This window comes from Hippocampus comes, unplaced genomic scaffold (genome assembly GCF_001891065.2).
Source record: "Hippocampus comes isolate QL1 unplaced genomic scaffold, H_comes_QL1_v1.1 scaffold279, whole genome shotgun sequence".
In the NCBI taxonomy this organism is placed as follows: domain Eukaryota; kingdom Metazoa; phylum Chordata; class Actinopteri; order Syngnathiformes; family Syngnathidae; genus Hippocampus; species Hippocampus comes.
In genome coordinates, this window is record NW_017805456.1 from 579,725 (window position 1) to 594,173 (window position 14,449).

Sequence of the window (14,449 nt, forward strand, 5' to 3'; positions counted from 1 at the left end):
TCATTTAAACACAAACACTGTTTCCAAGCTATTCCCCACACACAGTCGTTCTCAACATTCACTTCCTTCCTCGGTCCGCAAGGAGGCAGTGTTGCTTCTCTCAATGGAAAGGGAATCTCCCGTTTTTCGTTCTAAAATTGAAAATGGGACAGCAGGAAACAAGCCATTATCTGATCTTTTATTACGTGATGATTTTCCCTCAGTCAGGAAACAATATTCGGCTGTAGTTTGTTTCCCTCGAGCTTGTTTCGCCTTGACACGGAGGACCTTCACATTCTGCTGCAACCTATTTCTTTTCCGGGGCCGCAGCAGCGGACCAACGGGAGGAAATAGTACGCCTTCGTGTCAAAGGGAAACAAGCTCGAGGCAAACAAATTACTTATTATAATTAATTATTGTGTTAAATCAACAGGTTATTAAAGGCTCGTTTTCCATTCTTCAATTTCCAAGTTTGAAACGAAAAACGGGGTGTCGGTCGTACCCTTTAATTTCAGACAGCAACACTGCCTCTTAGTGGACGAAAAAGGGATCTCAAAGTCATTATAAATAAACACGCCACACGTGTGAAAATGACGAGTATGTTTGTGGATATTATCAAAACATTTTTTGAAATTTAGTATTTAGTTTGTGAAAATCACAAATATATTTCGAAAAACAAGTGAAAAAGTAAGTCACAGATGCATTTGTGTGAATAGTTTCGAGACAAATCTGCCCCCAGATGTGAAGCCATCACACTTCCACTGGTTACGGCAGCTTTGGTGTGGAAAACATACAAAAGAAACATTCAAGTCAAACGCTGTTCTCGATTGTCTTTTGATTGACAGCTGAGGTCTATTTGCCGGCGGCGTGCTCACTAACTGCCCCCTTTGCTGACGTTGTTTTTTACGATAACTTCCAGTGACTTCGTGAGTAACAACAGACAAATTAGAGGAGCAACGTATCGTAATTATGCTCCTCAATTGTCTACATAAATACACTAACAGATAAACGGCGAATAGTTAGTTTAAAATGTTAAAATTACTTACTGAGAACACGGCTTGTGGACAGCGGAAATACTTGCTCATTGGACCGGATGTGCTCCCGTTCTTGTGCTTGTTGTTCTTCTTCTTCCCGGTGGATTAGAGCTCCTAAATCTATATCGCCCCCTATTGTCCAGGAAACACAAAGGCGTTTGGCAAACGATCGGAAACAGAATCAAATTTAGAGTATTGGCCAAGTATGCAAAAAAACACAAAAGGAATTGACTTTCGCTGTTCCAAGTCGTCCAATACAATTCATCTTGATTCCTACAGCGCTTCTACAACGCCTGCAATAAAGCGCTTTTTCAGAATTTTTGGCAAATTATCCTCTGCCGGTTGGTGTGGACATCAACCCCCCCGCCCAATAACACACAACCCTTCCACTGACGCATTTTCATCGTTCGGTCAACCTTGTTTCAGAGGTGGTGATTGGTGGTTGGTGGGGGGGGGGGGCGTATTGACTTTCGGCCCCAAAAGTGATTAACATGGCGTCAAATACGACTTCTTTCTCACCTTCGACAGCCTCCGCTCGTCCTCGTCCACAAGATCATGGAAAACTCCCAACAATTTTCTCGTGATGGGTCCATGAGGCGGCATGAAGCGTGTTGACACAATGATGCACTGTGTGGATCACGTGTCGGTGACACCTGCTGGACTTTCAAAATCCCTGCAGGCAACCCGCTTGACAGATTGAACGGACTGATTTGATGACAAAGTGCATCCAATATCTTGGAAAACATGCAGGACAGCGGCCCTCCAGGACCGGAGTTTGACACCTGTGCTTTAGAAGGAAGACCAAAAGCAACTTCGCAATTTTGAATTCTTGGTTTTTATTCCTTCAAATGCAAGTCACATCAGAAGGAGGCTTGCTCAGCAAATGCCGACAAAAGTCGCCCGCTTAACAGGACTTCAAATAACCACTCAAGAATTCACACGCCTCCACTCAACCCCAACCCAAAACAACAACAAAAAAGTCTCGACTTAAAAAAAAAAAAAAATTCTCACATCATCAACAGAATTGCAGTCAAACTCCTAAAGAGGCATAAATAGCCAGCAAGGACGCAAGTGCCCATCAGGAACTCTGGAACCTTCTGTCCAAGTGTGTCCATGCGTCCTTCCTGGTTTTGGAAATGTCGCAAATCCTCTCACAAGCATCTGAGTCACGAGAGAACACGGAGCAAGTTTCTCTCTCTTCATCCGGCTTGGTTTCTTTTCCAATTTGGTGCGCTTCACGCCGTTTAAGTCTCAGCCGCCCCCTTCGTGCTGTTGTATCAACAACGGAAATTTTGAAAATTGAAGCCGCCGCATGTGCGCTTTACGTATTTTTCCACGTGCATCGCAGTAACTCGCGTCCGTACTTCATGTATCGTACGAAATAGCGAGACTCAGCTTGCTTCGTGAGGCGCACGGCCGACTTCCCGAGTCGCATGTTCAAACGCGAGCGTTTGTGGGACCTTCTTGCGAAGTTGCGAGCACGGGATTTTTGTCAGGCCTCCTTGCAACTTTCCAAGTTGTACTTTGTGAGTTTGCGCACAAGTTTCGCAAAACATGTGGCAAAGCCAATAAAACGGAGCGGTGCCTTGAGATACGAGTGCCTCAAATTGCATGTTTTTTAGAGTGATTTTTTTTTTGGGGGGGGGGGTTTCTTTCAAAAGTCAAGATAAACAAAGAACAAAGTTCTGTTCTTGTAAATGCTCTTTCTGCCGGTAATTCACATCTTTATTTTATTCATTACCTATTTTTCAAAGCCGATCAAGTGGCCATCGGAATTTTATCGTGCCAGATATCTGGATTGGTAGCAGCCTGACAAAATCCGCATCGGTCGACTTCTCATGAAAAACGTGTTTTGTTTTTTTTTTGGGGGGGGGGGGGGGGGGGCTGGAGGGGCCTTGAAATAATAAACATCAACTTCTATTTATGATTTCGTTTATGAAAAATCCGCATCGGTGGATTTCTCATAAAAAACGTTTTTTGTTTTTTTTTTGGGGGGGGGGGGTGGTGGCTGGAGTGGCCTTGACAACCATTCTTATGGACAAAAGATGATTAGAAATCACAGAACAAATTCAAAATGTATCTCAAGGCACCACGTTTGGTTCTTGCGGTCTGTCAGATTCCGTTATCGGGTCAAACAAAACCAACCAAAACAACAAACAAAAAAACTTGGGCGAGCACCAGTTGAGCGAAGATGAAGACTGACAGGCGAGCGCCATCCAATCTGATGAGCGCCAGTTCGCATTTGGCCCGTTGCAGTCCAAACCATCCGAGCGGGAAGCGCTCAATAGCAGAAGGGCCCGAGATTTTTCGTTGGAAAGCAAAAGCGGGGGGCTGCGAGGGCGGGGGGGCGTTTTAAGTGCGGGGCAGCCTGCACATTTCACAGTGCTCGGTCCCGGGCTGGTTCATGAACGTGCAGTGCACGCAAGACCACATGGCGGAGGAGGACGGAGGTGCCGACGGGTCGCCCATGCTGTCGAAACCCACCGAAGCCGACGGCTGCCCCCCTACTGTGCCTGCGGGCGGGAGAGGAGACAAACGTCACTTCTCCACACGCATTCATTTGGCTATTGAAACATGTTTTTTGTTTTTGTCTTCGTTTAAGAAGAGAGCAAGATTGTTGTTGGTTACCGTCTCTGATTTGTGGTCGCAAGCAGACGGGTTATTTTTGTGTTGAATGCAACGAAGAAGTTTACTTGGGAAAATAAATCAACATTTTTGCTGACTTTGCGGATGGATGTTATAGACCACACCAGCGACAGAAACATCAAATTATGTTTTGGAATGATGGGAGGGAAATTAAAAGACTTTGAAAAGTAAATCCGACTCATGAATTAATTGAAAAAAATGAAATCGACAGATAATGAATCATTTGGTCATATATGTCGTCTGCTAATCAAATCCAGTCATATATTGAGAGATCATTTGCAGCTCGCGGCACGTACTTACCGCACAGCTGCTCGATGGTGGCCCACTGCTCCGACTTCTTCCAGGTCTCGGCGAGGTCCCCGTCGGATGTCTTGACGGCATCCAGCAGCAGGCCGATGCTGTCCTGCAAAACGGCGTACGAAATCAGGCGACGGCGGCGGTCATGGACGGCGCTCGCGGGCAGATGGTGATGGCCAACTCACCCTCAGAGGCATGACCTCGTTGGTGACCAGGAAGAGGAGCAGATGGAAGTCGGACACGATGTCCAGGAAGGACGCGGAGGAGCACTGCGACAAATACGTGGCCAGGCTGTGGAAGTCCTGAGGAGAAAAGGCGCAGCTAATTGGAGACGATTTCTCGGGGGGGATCCTCCGAGCAAGAGACGGGGGGCTCGCCCCTTACTTGCGTCTCTCCGAGGATTTCTCGGTTCTCGATGGGGAAGCGCTGAGTGGAGCTGAAGGTGAACTGGGGGTCCTTGGGGAACGTGGTGGTGATCTGAGAAGGAAAGCGGAGAACCGCCACATGCGGGCCACAAACGAGCGCGGGGAAGACGACGACGCAAAGGAGGCAAGAAGGAACTCACGTCAATGATAAGATACTCCACGGGAAGAGGGCGTGCCAAGAAGGTGACGTCGTTCCCAAACTTGTCTTTGTCCTGTTGACAGAAACGCCACCTTGACGGACGCTTCCCAAAAGCAAAACAAAAGGGGGCAAAAAGGCGACAAGGAGCGCGACATGGGCGCTGTCCGAGCGTTACCTTGAAGAAGACGTCCGGGACGTACTGCTCGGGACTGGACTCTTTGGCGTAGCCCAGCTCGGGGGCGTCCTTGCAGGGCAGCAAGCACTCGTCCCTCACCAGGGCCATGCATTGATTGGACACCTGGTAGCCCTCGAAGTGCACCTGGTTGTCCGGACCGCCTGAGAACCAGTCGCAACATCCTCAGCGGTCGGCGCCAATCGGCAAATGTGCACACGGCGACGCAAAAGCGCGGCCTGACCTGTGGCCACCACCGTCACAAACTTGGAGCCGAAGTGTCCGTCTCGGGAGAGTTTGCAAGGGTTGGAATGTTGGTTTTGGAAGTAGCCCGCCGTGATGCACTCCTCCGCACTCAGGAAGTGCGAGTCCTGTTGGCAAGAACCAAAATCAGACGGGAGGGGCCGGGGGGGCATTCGAGGACCCGAGAATGTGGACGATTCCCAAAAGAGACGAGAAAAGTTTTCAGGCTTACTGGTTGCTCACGCCAAGAATGGGAGGGCAAAGGTTTTAGCGATTCTCCAAGTGTGACTTTTTACAAGCGTTGAAAAACGATACTAAATCGACCCGACCTGGTTTCTGGTGAAGCGGACAGTCCCGATCCTGGTGTCCTCGGAGATCAGGTCGGAGAAAATCCAGCCCACCTGCCAAGACAATTTCAGTGTGAAATGGCCAAAACGTACAGCAAGTGAGGCACGCGTCAAGAGGCCTCTCTCGTCGCGCCGAAAAGAGGCAACCCACCTTCCGAAGGCCAAGCTTGGCGGCAATCTCGTCCACGGCTGCGGCTTTGGGGTCCTCCAGCAGCTCCAGACTGTTCTGAGTCGCGTTCTGAATCAACCGCAGCACAAGCGCACGTGAGCTTTGGGTGACACTCGCAGCAAATGTCAACTTGAGCGCACAAACGACTTGAAGCAAGCACACTTGGGGCTTGTTTTTGGACAACCTGCGGAGGCTCGTAGATGGCGGCCACCTCGGCTCGGATGCCCAGCGGGATGTCTTTGTGCTCCGTGTACCTGCCGAACAGGTAGCCCACCCTCTGGCTGCCCGTCTTGCGCCAGAAGTCCAGGAAGCGGTCGGCGATGGTGTGGTTCTCAAACATGATGTTGTCCACGTGTCGGTATTTCTGCAGAGCAAAGAGAAACGCCGTTGACTCAAAAGCGCAAGTCTGCAACGGCGGCTTTCTTTTGTCGACTTTGACGGGAACAACGAAGGGTTCAAAGGCCCAAAAGGTCGTTGTGCCCACCTGTCTGTTGAGCGTGATGGCGCTGGGCTGGCACTTGGTGCAGATGCCCTCCGGCCAGGGAGGGTGACCCTCGCACCCCGACTTGATCTTACAGCTGATATTCTCCAGGGCGGCAAACTTCCCCCTTTACATAGTCGATCAGATTTTATTTTATTTTTTAAAAGGACAAAGAAAGTGCAACGAACGGAGCGAAAGGCAGAGAAGCGCTCACTTGTCGGCTCCTCCGGTCAGCTTTCGCAGGTACGCGTGGAACGACATGTGCTTGACGGGCGGGTCCAGGTGGTTCAGGTAGTCTTCGTCAAAAGGCTGCCAGAGGAGAGACAAAATGCGGAAGGAGAAAAGACCAACGAGGAAAAACAGAAGACGATTATGAACAAGGTGGAGGAGGAAAGAGGAGACGGAGGAGGAGAGTCTTGTTCTGACCTCCAACGGCACACAGTGCACACACTTGCCCAGGGCGCCGTGGCGACATCTGCGGCCAGAGAGGACAACTTCAGTGAGTTGAGCAGACAAAAAGTCCCGCTCTGACACCATCTTGGCGTAAAACAACTCAGTTGAAGTGCGTCGAGGGCTTTCATTTCTTTAGCATCATTTGTCGGAGAGAGAACATATGCCCGTGAGCATAGTCGTACCTCTGCTTGTATGTGTTGCTGCTAAAATTGCCGAAACATAGATGCTAATACCAGGTAGCTCCTCGACGGCCTTTCACACTGTGTGGTAGCATTAAGCTAGCGCACGCTGCGTGCATCTCTACGTGTGCGTCGCCTCACAGCTGCGCGTCTCGGTTCCTGTAGATCTTGCCGTCCTGTTTGGTCAGAAACTGGTCGATGTCGTCCTCCTGGATCTGCGGTGCCGACTGGGGGCGGGGCATCAGGAAGGACGAGGAAGCAGACGGCAATGATGAGGACGAGTGCGGGGCGGCCGTGTCCATCACCTCGGCGGACGATGAGGAGGAGGAGGCCGGCGAGCCCGAGGGGAACAAGAAGAGCATGTCGCCGTGCCTGCCCAGACCGCACAAAAAGCCGACTTAGTGACATCATTTCACGTCCTTTCGACTTTTACGTCCGCCGCTGCTCACTTAATCTTCAGCAGGCTGAGGGTTTTGTTCTGCGAGAGGATTTCGCCGGTTTTATTGCGGTTCAGGTAAACGGAGAAGCGGTTGGAGTTGAAGCCAAACTCTTTGGCCACCTGCAAACACCGCCGCCAACCGAAACAGAATCAAACACAAGTCAACTCGGTCATTTTGAGTATCTGCCGCTATCTTTTTAAGGCTGGCACAAAATGCCAGGCAAAGATGGGGTTCCTTTGAAAAGCAAACATTGCAATCAACTGTACAAATGAATGGTACCTTCTTTAAAAAGGCAGCAGCAGTCTCCCGCTTAGTCGAAGGAATTTTCTTCATCCCATCTGGGGATTGAACACGGATGATCTATAACCGCACCCCCCCCCCAAAAAAAAAAAACAACAAATGAGAACTTGTTATAAAACATCTTTTCATGGCCAAAACTGCACCTCGCTTCGAAATAACACAATTTAATTTAAAACCATAAGGAATAGATTAAGAAAATAAATACACGGAATTTACAATAAAAGCAAGTCTTGACAAGCAGCCCAACACTACAGTGGAGCAGTGATGACAGTGCAAAACAAAAAGATTTGGTCACTACTTTGACGAGGAGTTCATTGAGGTTCATGCAACCAAATCCAACAAAAAAGCAACTTTCGAACATTGCCAGCCTTTCAACAAACAATTATCAGATGTTGAAGATGTTTTCTTTCTTTTTTTTTCCAAACTCCAAAGTAATGTTTGTGGTGATGAGACAAAACCAACATTGTCATTCATGGAGCTGCCTTTAGCCGGTTAGCCGGCTAGGCCCGTCCACTTTGAACGGACCGTCACGTTAGCCGGCTAACAAGCTAATTGTGCTGCCTCATCACAACAACCAGTTGCTGCTAACTGCTAACGCTAACCGGGCTAGCTCGGCTTCGCCTCAGCTGAGCCCAAGAGGCGACAAACGTAACTTTTGGTTCGCTCACTAGTTTGTTCGTTTCTACTTACGATAGTTTCGGCCATGCTGCTCCCCTCGCCGGGTACTGAATGTTGTCGTCCGCTGCTACAAGTTGACAAACGAATGCGCTTTCACGGCGTTTGTCAACGAAACTCCATCCCATAGTAGGTGCAACCAACAATTGTGTCCGATGCGGAAGCAACGAGTCCCTTTTCCAGACAACCCCCCCTGGAAACATGTTCATGAAAAAGTTCCGCTCATCTCTGTCCCGAAAACAAAAATAGTAATTAATTTTTTAAAAACTGTATCTGGAAAAAATTACTACAATAAGATAATTGTATGAAATTGTTTATCATGTATCAATTTTACCAATTTAAATCAACTGAATTGTAACGAACTATTCAATTTATTAAAACAATAAATATTTTTTTCAATAACCACCTATTGATTTGTAAAACATTTTTGACAAATGCATTTACTTTACTCATTTGACCACTTATTACAATGAGATAAAAAAAAAGATTATACAAAAATGTTACTAATAATATTACTGTATTCTTTGACAATCCTCCTCATTGACATTAATATATGGTTATTGCAATTTAACTTTGTTATTCATATTTTGTTCATACTGTAAAGAAGACAAGCAAACAAAAGATCTCCATCACCAGCATTTTTTTCAAACCTTTATTTCTCCGATTCTCTTTGACCATGCCGACCTGGCTGCAGAAGAAAACCAAGCAAAGTGCAAGCAAACACAAATAAACAACTGCAAAGAGTAAGTGTTACCCTGCATGCGTAAATGATGATAACGACGACCGTACAAAAGTCTAGACAAGGATCACTTAAGCGAAAAAAAGAGAAGATGCAAGGAGACACGTGGTGTGGCTGCTTTTCTAACGACAAATCAATGAGTTCAGAGTCAACCGTGAGCAAAGATGGATGAACAGACTAGCAACCACCACGTTGCAGCTTCAACACCAGGCCGCCCGGCAAACAAGAACCTTACAGAAGATCGCATCCTAAACACGAGCAGCTGCTGAGTCATGACCACAATATTAATTTAAAAAAAAAATCTCCTTTTCCATTTTTTAATGAATTTATTTATTTTTTTGTGTGTGTGTGTGTTTCCGGACGAGCTCAGATGATTCCGTACTGGGCCAGCTCGTGCAGCTCCAGATGATTGAAGGCCTCCCACGGGCAAATGACTGTAATGTCTAAAACACACACATCCACAAGCACACATCAATATATACACACAGACGACATGTTCAGAAATGTGCTTTGTCATCACTTGTAAGATAATTGCGCAGACGACCCCAAGAAGGAGTCTCAACATTTTGAGTTTAGCATCCGTGTGTGTTGAAAGACTCACCGGTTCCTAAGCCCTCCATTCCCGGGATATCATCACCGAACCTGCACGCAAGGGGCAAAAAAAGATGACGATGACAGTCAATAATTATTATTGATCATTCATCAATGGAATGGCGGCTCGATCCAAACTATTCCCCTTTTTTTCTGTGACTGTTCTTTGGGAAGTGTTACTTATGCGTAAATGACGCACCCTTGCACACCCTTCTTGGGGGGCTTGCTTTTGAACTGCCGAGTCTGCCTCTGCTTGAACTTGGGGGGGCCCTTGCGCGGGGTGGCGGGGCCCCCGCTCACCCGCGTGGCCGACTTGATCTCAGTTTTGGGTGCCTCCAAATTCATTTGTGCCGCCCTGGTCAGTGTGCGCGCGCGCTGATGCTTTTCTGTGGAAAACATACACACAAACACACACCGGTATATACGTGGAGGGCTCGCGAGTGACAATCGACACGATGTTCCATCATCGTGACCCCGATACAATACTAGTTAATCCTAATCCTGGGCTCACTTTAATAATCTGCCTTCAATCTGGTTAGCCGCACAAGTGCTGAGCACACACTCGCGTTCTTAAGCGTCGCATCTCTCAATGACAACCGCACAACAACACAAACGTGTTGTTCACTGAGCATTTTAAATAACAGCCTTGAGACGATTTTTTTTTACAAAAAATGCATTTAAAAAATGGAAATACGGGAGCCTTTTGTTAATTCAAATTTACAAAGTTAAAACTGGAAATCAAGTATTCATCCAACTTTCAAAAATTCTTCAAAATCAAATGTGCAACATTGTCTAAATGTACAAGTATATTTACAGAATTTAAAAAAATCTGAGTAAACCTTAAAAAAGTGTCTGTCTGTCTATCTATCTCCACATCTCGTGTGCAAGACCCCCCCAAGAGCCAACGGGAGGTTGGCGGGACCTCCATGACATTAAATTGGACGCGTTCTACTCACGTGCTGCTTTGCTTGGGTGACCAACAGTCGGACGACAAGACGGCAGATGAGCGAGTGGCAGCGACACGTCACTTTTATACATGTACGGCCGGGATTACTGCAGACACGCCTCGTGTCATGTCGTAGATGGAGAGGTGGATGGAGGGATAGATAACGGGGGGGGGCAACCACATAAAGGACCCTAACTGGCTCAGAGTGACCTGCCGTAACCCTGCCTGTGTCCCTAATGATGATGATGTCACTAATCTGTCATTTTCCATCACGTCATATTCGGAGGTAGCGTAATCCCGCCACGGTTTCACGTTGTCATGGCGACGAACTGTCAACAACACAACCACCACCACCACAAGATGAATCTGGCACTGTTTAATTATTAATAAATATGTGCATGTTGTATTCACAACAAGAATAAATACGTATTTCAAAGTGCAAACAGACTTGATGATGAACGGTTGTTCATCTCATCTCAAATCGTATTCGGCGGTCTCCTCGTTGCGTTCAGCCAACATTCCCGTTGCCGGCCTAGAGAGGATCCAAACCCTTCTGCTTGAGGCAACTCCATTCTGGAAAGTTCTGCGCACATGCAAGTGGGGCACATGTTGTCAGAGGAGTCGGTAAACATTTCAAGTGAATCCTTATTTAGACCACCCTTGACGTAATGGTGACTAGTCGACTTATTGTCAGCCCTAGTCTACATTTCCAAGGCGTGGGGACGACTGCGGTTTCATTGTCCGACTCCAAACTCACCAGGGGCACCGTCACGTCTTTTTGAGGAGTCGGATCTCCATCTTCAAGAAGGTCTTCAGGTTGTCGTCCAGCACGTTCTCCTCGATGGCGGCCAGTGCCCGCTCACCGCCGTCGTTGTAGAAGGCCAGGAGCTGCTCAGCGTGCTCGATCCATACGCAGTTGTGACAGCCGCTCATACAGCAGTGCGTAGGGGGTGCAGGGGGCGCGGCGGTTCCGCTGCCACTCTCTGAAGGGGCCGCCGGGGCAGGGGGTGGACCCGGCTTGACGCACTGGTTGCGGACATTCTGGTTGAGCAGAACGCCCGTCCATGATGCCGCACACAGCTGGAAAACAAGAACGTGAGAGAACTTAATCTGATAAAGACATCGATTGGTGGCGCACCGCAGTCATGCAAACCAGCATTACTACACACAAACAAAAACAATGAATATCCAATAGGGAGGTACGCTAACACTTCTTTCTGACTGACATGGCGCATCGATGCCATTCGTACTTTGGAAATACAAATTTTCTATGAACACAGTGACAGATAATGGTGATGAAAGACTGACTTCTTTTTTTGGCACATGTGATGATGCGTCAAAACTCAAACTGACACATTGTGGCGGAGAAAGACTTATTCAATATCAGACTTTTTTGTCTGAAGTATCAGTGGTTGGTATCGCCCGCCTTGAGGAGTACTTGCCCACTCCGAATAGTACTCAATAAAACAACAACCAATACAATAAGATCAGATGCTGATTCTTACAAGTATTCATGGGCGTGCATCGCAACAAAACGTATTTTGCTCGTAAAACGATTTTGCTCAGATCAACCAATCTCACGGTGGCTACCGACCTTTCGTAAAGACGCGGACGACCTCGCCACGTTCACAACCAAATAAACCATCGGGAGATCCAACTAAAGTCCGTTTGGGACGCGGAATTGTTGTCAATGCTCTTCAAACTTCTGTCTTCAAGGGGATAAAAAGACAAACTAGCGTAAGTTTCATAATCGTATGAGTGAACGTCCTTTCATTGTCCCGGAAGTAAACCCTTGTAAACAAAAGCGTTGATTGGCCGCAAAGGGGGAAATTTGAACCAATCAGAAACGAATATTTCCCGTGTGAATCAATAGACAACCGTATGGGCGGTGCTAAGGACAAGCGTGAGTTGAAAAAACGTGTCCAGCAGATGGCAGTACTTTACCGCGTATCATTGTTTTCCAGTTTATAATTGACAAAACGCACATCTTTTACATCCGAAAAAAACACCCCCATTTTCACTGGAAGTGTAAAATGCACTGAAATAATGTTGTCGTTTCAAAGAATAATCATAAGAAAACCTTTATTTATTCGTATATTGTAGCATATTTGTATTTTTTCAAGCTCCAGTTTCACAGTGTGCTTATGTACAGGAATCTTTGCGAGTGAAAGTAAAGCCGCGGCGTCAGGTGTTATTTGCCCTTCAGTTGGCAACACCTACCGCGCCCTGACGCACCAGCCCAGCCACACACACCCCCGTGAGCCCGCGCTGTAGTATGTTTGCCTTCCGGTGGTCCCTAAGGGGGGCTCTTTGTTTGCAAGCTGCGTCCATGGAAATGCCGCCTGACGACAGGAAAAGTGAGACAGCGACAAGAGAACCAGTGAAGGACAGAGAGTGAGAGAGAAGAGCAGCAACCTTCTCACAATCACCACCGAAACACTCACACACTACTGAAACACTCACACACTATTCAGACGCTCTCATGCTGCAAGTTTTTTCACGCAGGCTGACCTGGTTCCTTTTTTTAACTCATTTGGCAGGCGGCTTGAAGTCACACCAAGTAGACAATGAAGTATGCCACACACCCACCGGGTCGTGCAGTGTGTACTTTTGTGTTCGTGTGCTTGGCTGCCGTGCGTGTGCAGATGTGGCGCTCAGGTGTCCTCGGTCAAGGTTTTTCTCACAGCGCCGTCTTTGTCCCGAGTGTACAAAGACAACATTGTGCTTGACGTTGTTGTGCCAGCCTCTTGCGAGCTGGGCAAAGACCTCAAAGAATCGCTGACTAGTCCTCTTCAAACAGGAGGCAAGAATGGGTGTTTTTTTTTTTTGCTATGAGAGGAGAATGCATGAACTACCTTTGAAGTACTTGTGTCTTTGCAAAACCAAAGCTTTCAAGTTATACTTTGGGTCACTAAACGCATACAACACACACGCACACACACGCTCCCACACAAACACGGAAAAGCGAGCGAGTTTGCCGACGATGGCACGCACGCAATCAAACGTCCTCCGACGACCTCGACCCGTTTCCACAGGCGGGATGTACGTCCTCCCCTTCGAAGGCCGACGGCGGGCGGGCGGACTCCGGCTCCCATCGGGCTTTGCGCACGACAGAAAATGAGCAAAGGCGCTTTTTATTTTGCAAGGAAATAAATGAAGCCAAGAAATACGGACGATGAAAGAGACGACGTGGTCCAAGTTCAATTCAATATAATTACACGTACACATTCACAGCGTGTTTCCATGTGGAAGCATTCAAACATATTTACATCTCTTCGGTCACATGACATGGAAAAAGAACCTTTGGCTAGTCTAGTGTGTCATGTGCTTTAGCGTCGTGTTGAGATTTATAGCGTGGCCTGAGCCTAATTCAGTGCCATGTTGTGTTGCGGAGCAGAGTTCAGTGTTGTGGACAGTAGTACAATCTAAAGCAGCGTGGTAGTGTACTTTTGTGTGGTGCAGAGTTGTGTACTTTTTGTCTAATGTTGCCTACTGTCATGTTCTTTCACGTCTTGTTTTTGTAGTCTGGCATCATCAGCGTATTCAACTCAGAGGACGACCGTCGCCGTCACCACTCAGGCGTCCTGTGTTGTGCCTGTTGGGACACAAGAGCGAGAAGGAGGAAAATAAAAGAAGGAAGATGATCAGACAGGAAACACACAAACTGATCTGTACACACGAGTACACACAGAAATACACAATTACACTGATATCATTCGAGAGGAAGTCCGGGTGGGCTTACGCTGTTTCCGTTTTCGTAAGCCCTGTTGAGTGTATCCGTCGCATCCGTGAGGTTTGTGACGTGCAGGTCTCCGCTGCCGGCTGTAGAGTGGGCCGACGCTCTGGGAATGGCGGAATCATAGGGCGCTTCCGGAGGATTCTGCGAATGGGGTTGGGGGGGGAGAACATCCAAACAGGTTCGAGATGGCGCGGCACATGCGAGCATCGGAAACTGGCTAGCATCCCGTCAGCGTCATGCGGCATACTCACAGACGCCACGCGGGATTTGGTGATGAGCGCCAGCTCGGTGGGCTGGTACACGCAGCTCCTCAGCTGACCCATGTAGCCGCTGTACGGGGACACCACCTTGGCGCCTGCAACGGCACAACAACAGTCAACACCTGCACCTTTCAGTTAAACCACACTTCATTGCCTCTCACCCTGCTGTACCCCCCCCCCCCCCCCCCCCCCCCC

General features: G+C 47.9%; 3 protein-coding genes across 3 annotated transcripts; all 3 read right to left on the reverse strand.

Annotated features, from left to right (window-relative positions):
- Positions 1 to 3,009: 3,009 nt before the first annotated feature.
- nploc4 (NPL4 homolog, ubiquitin recognition factor) lies at positions 3,010 to 8,136 on the reverse strand. The gene is made up of 17 exons (XM_019874571.1): positions 7,995 to 8,136; positions 7,284 to 7,364; positions 7,014 to 7,123; positions 6,706 to 6,936; positions 6,359 to 6,407; positions 6,147 to 6,241; positions 5,936 to 6,059; positions 5,636 to 5,815; positions 5,434 to 5,520; positions 5,265 to 5,336; positions 4,937 to 5,063; positions 4,696 to 4,856; positions 4,522 to 4,593; positions 4,341 to 4,433; positions 4,142 to 4,258; positions 3,960 to 4,062; positions 3,010 to 3,526 (listed from the first exon to the last, which is right to left on the reverse strand). The coding sequence occupies exons 1-17, from the start codon at positions 8,007 to 8,009 to the stop codon at positions 3,366 to 3,368; spliced, it is 1,878 nt and encodes a 625-aa protein (XP_019730130.1). The 5' UTR covers positions 8,010 to 8,136; the 3' UTR covers positions 3,010 to 3,365.
- A 466-nt stretch (positions 8,137 to 8,602) lies between these two features.
- pde6gb (phosphodiesterase 6G, cGMP-specific, rod, gamma, paralog b) lies at positions 8,603 to 10,376 on the reverse strand. Its single transcript, XM_019874486.1, has 4 exons — positions 10,266 to 10,376; positions 9,509 to 9,695; positions 9,320 to 9,360; positions 8,603 to 9,161 (listed from the first exon to the last, which is right to left on the reverse strand). The coding sequence occupies exons 1-4, from the start codon at positions 10,345 to 10,347 to the stop codon at positions 9,085 to 9,087; spliced, it is 387 nt and encodes a 128-aa protein (XP_019730045.1). The 5' UTR covers positions 10,348 to 10,376; the 3' UTR covers positions 8,603 to 9,084.
- On the reverse strand, positions 9,967 to 12,053 carry oxld1 (oxidoreductase-like domain containing 1). The gene is made up of 3 exons (XM_019874487.1): positions 11,850 to 12,053; positions 11,013 to 11,335; positions 9,967 to 10,838 (listed from the first exon to the last, which is right to left on the reverse strand). The coding sequence occupies exons 1-2, from the start codon at positions 11,898 to 11,900 to the stop codon at positions 11,024 to 11,026; spliced, it is 363 nt and encodes a 120-aa protein (XP_019730046.1). The 5' UTR covers positions 11,901 to 12,053; the 3' UTR covers positions 9,967 to 10,838; positions 11,013 to 11,023.
- Positions 12,054 to 14,449: the final 2,396 nt, after the last annotated feature.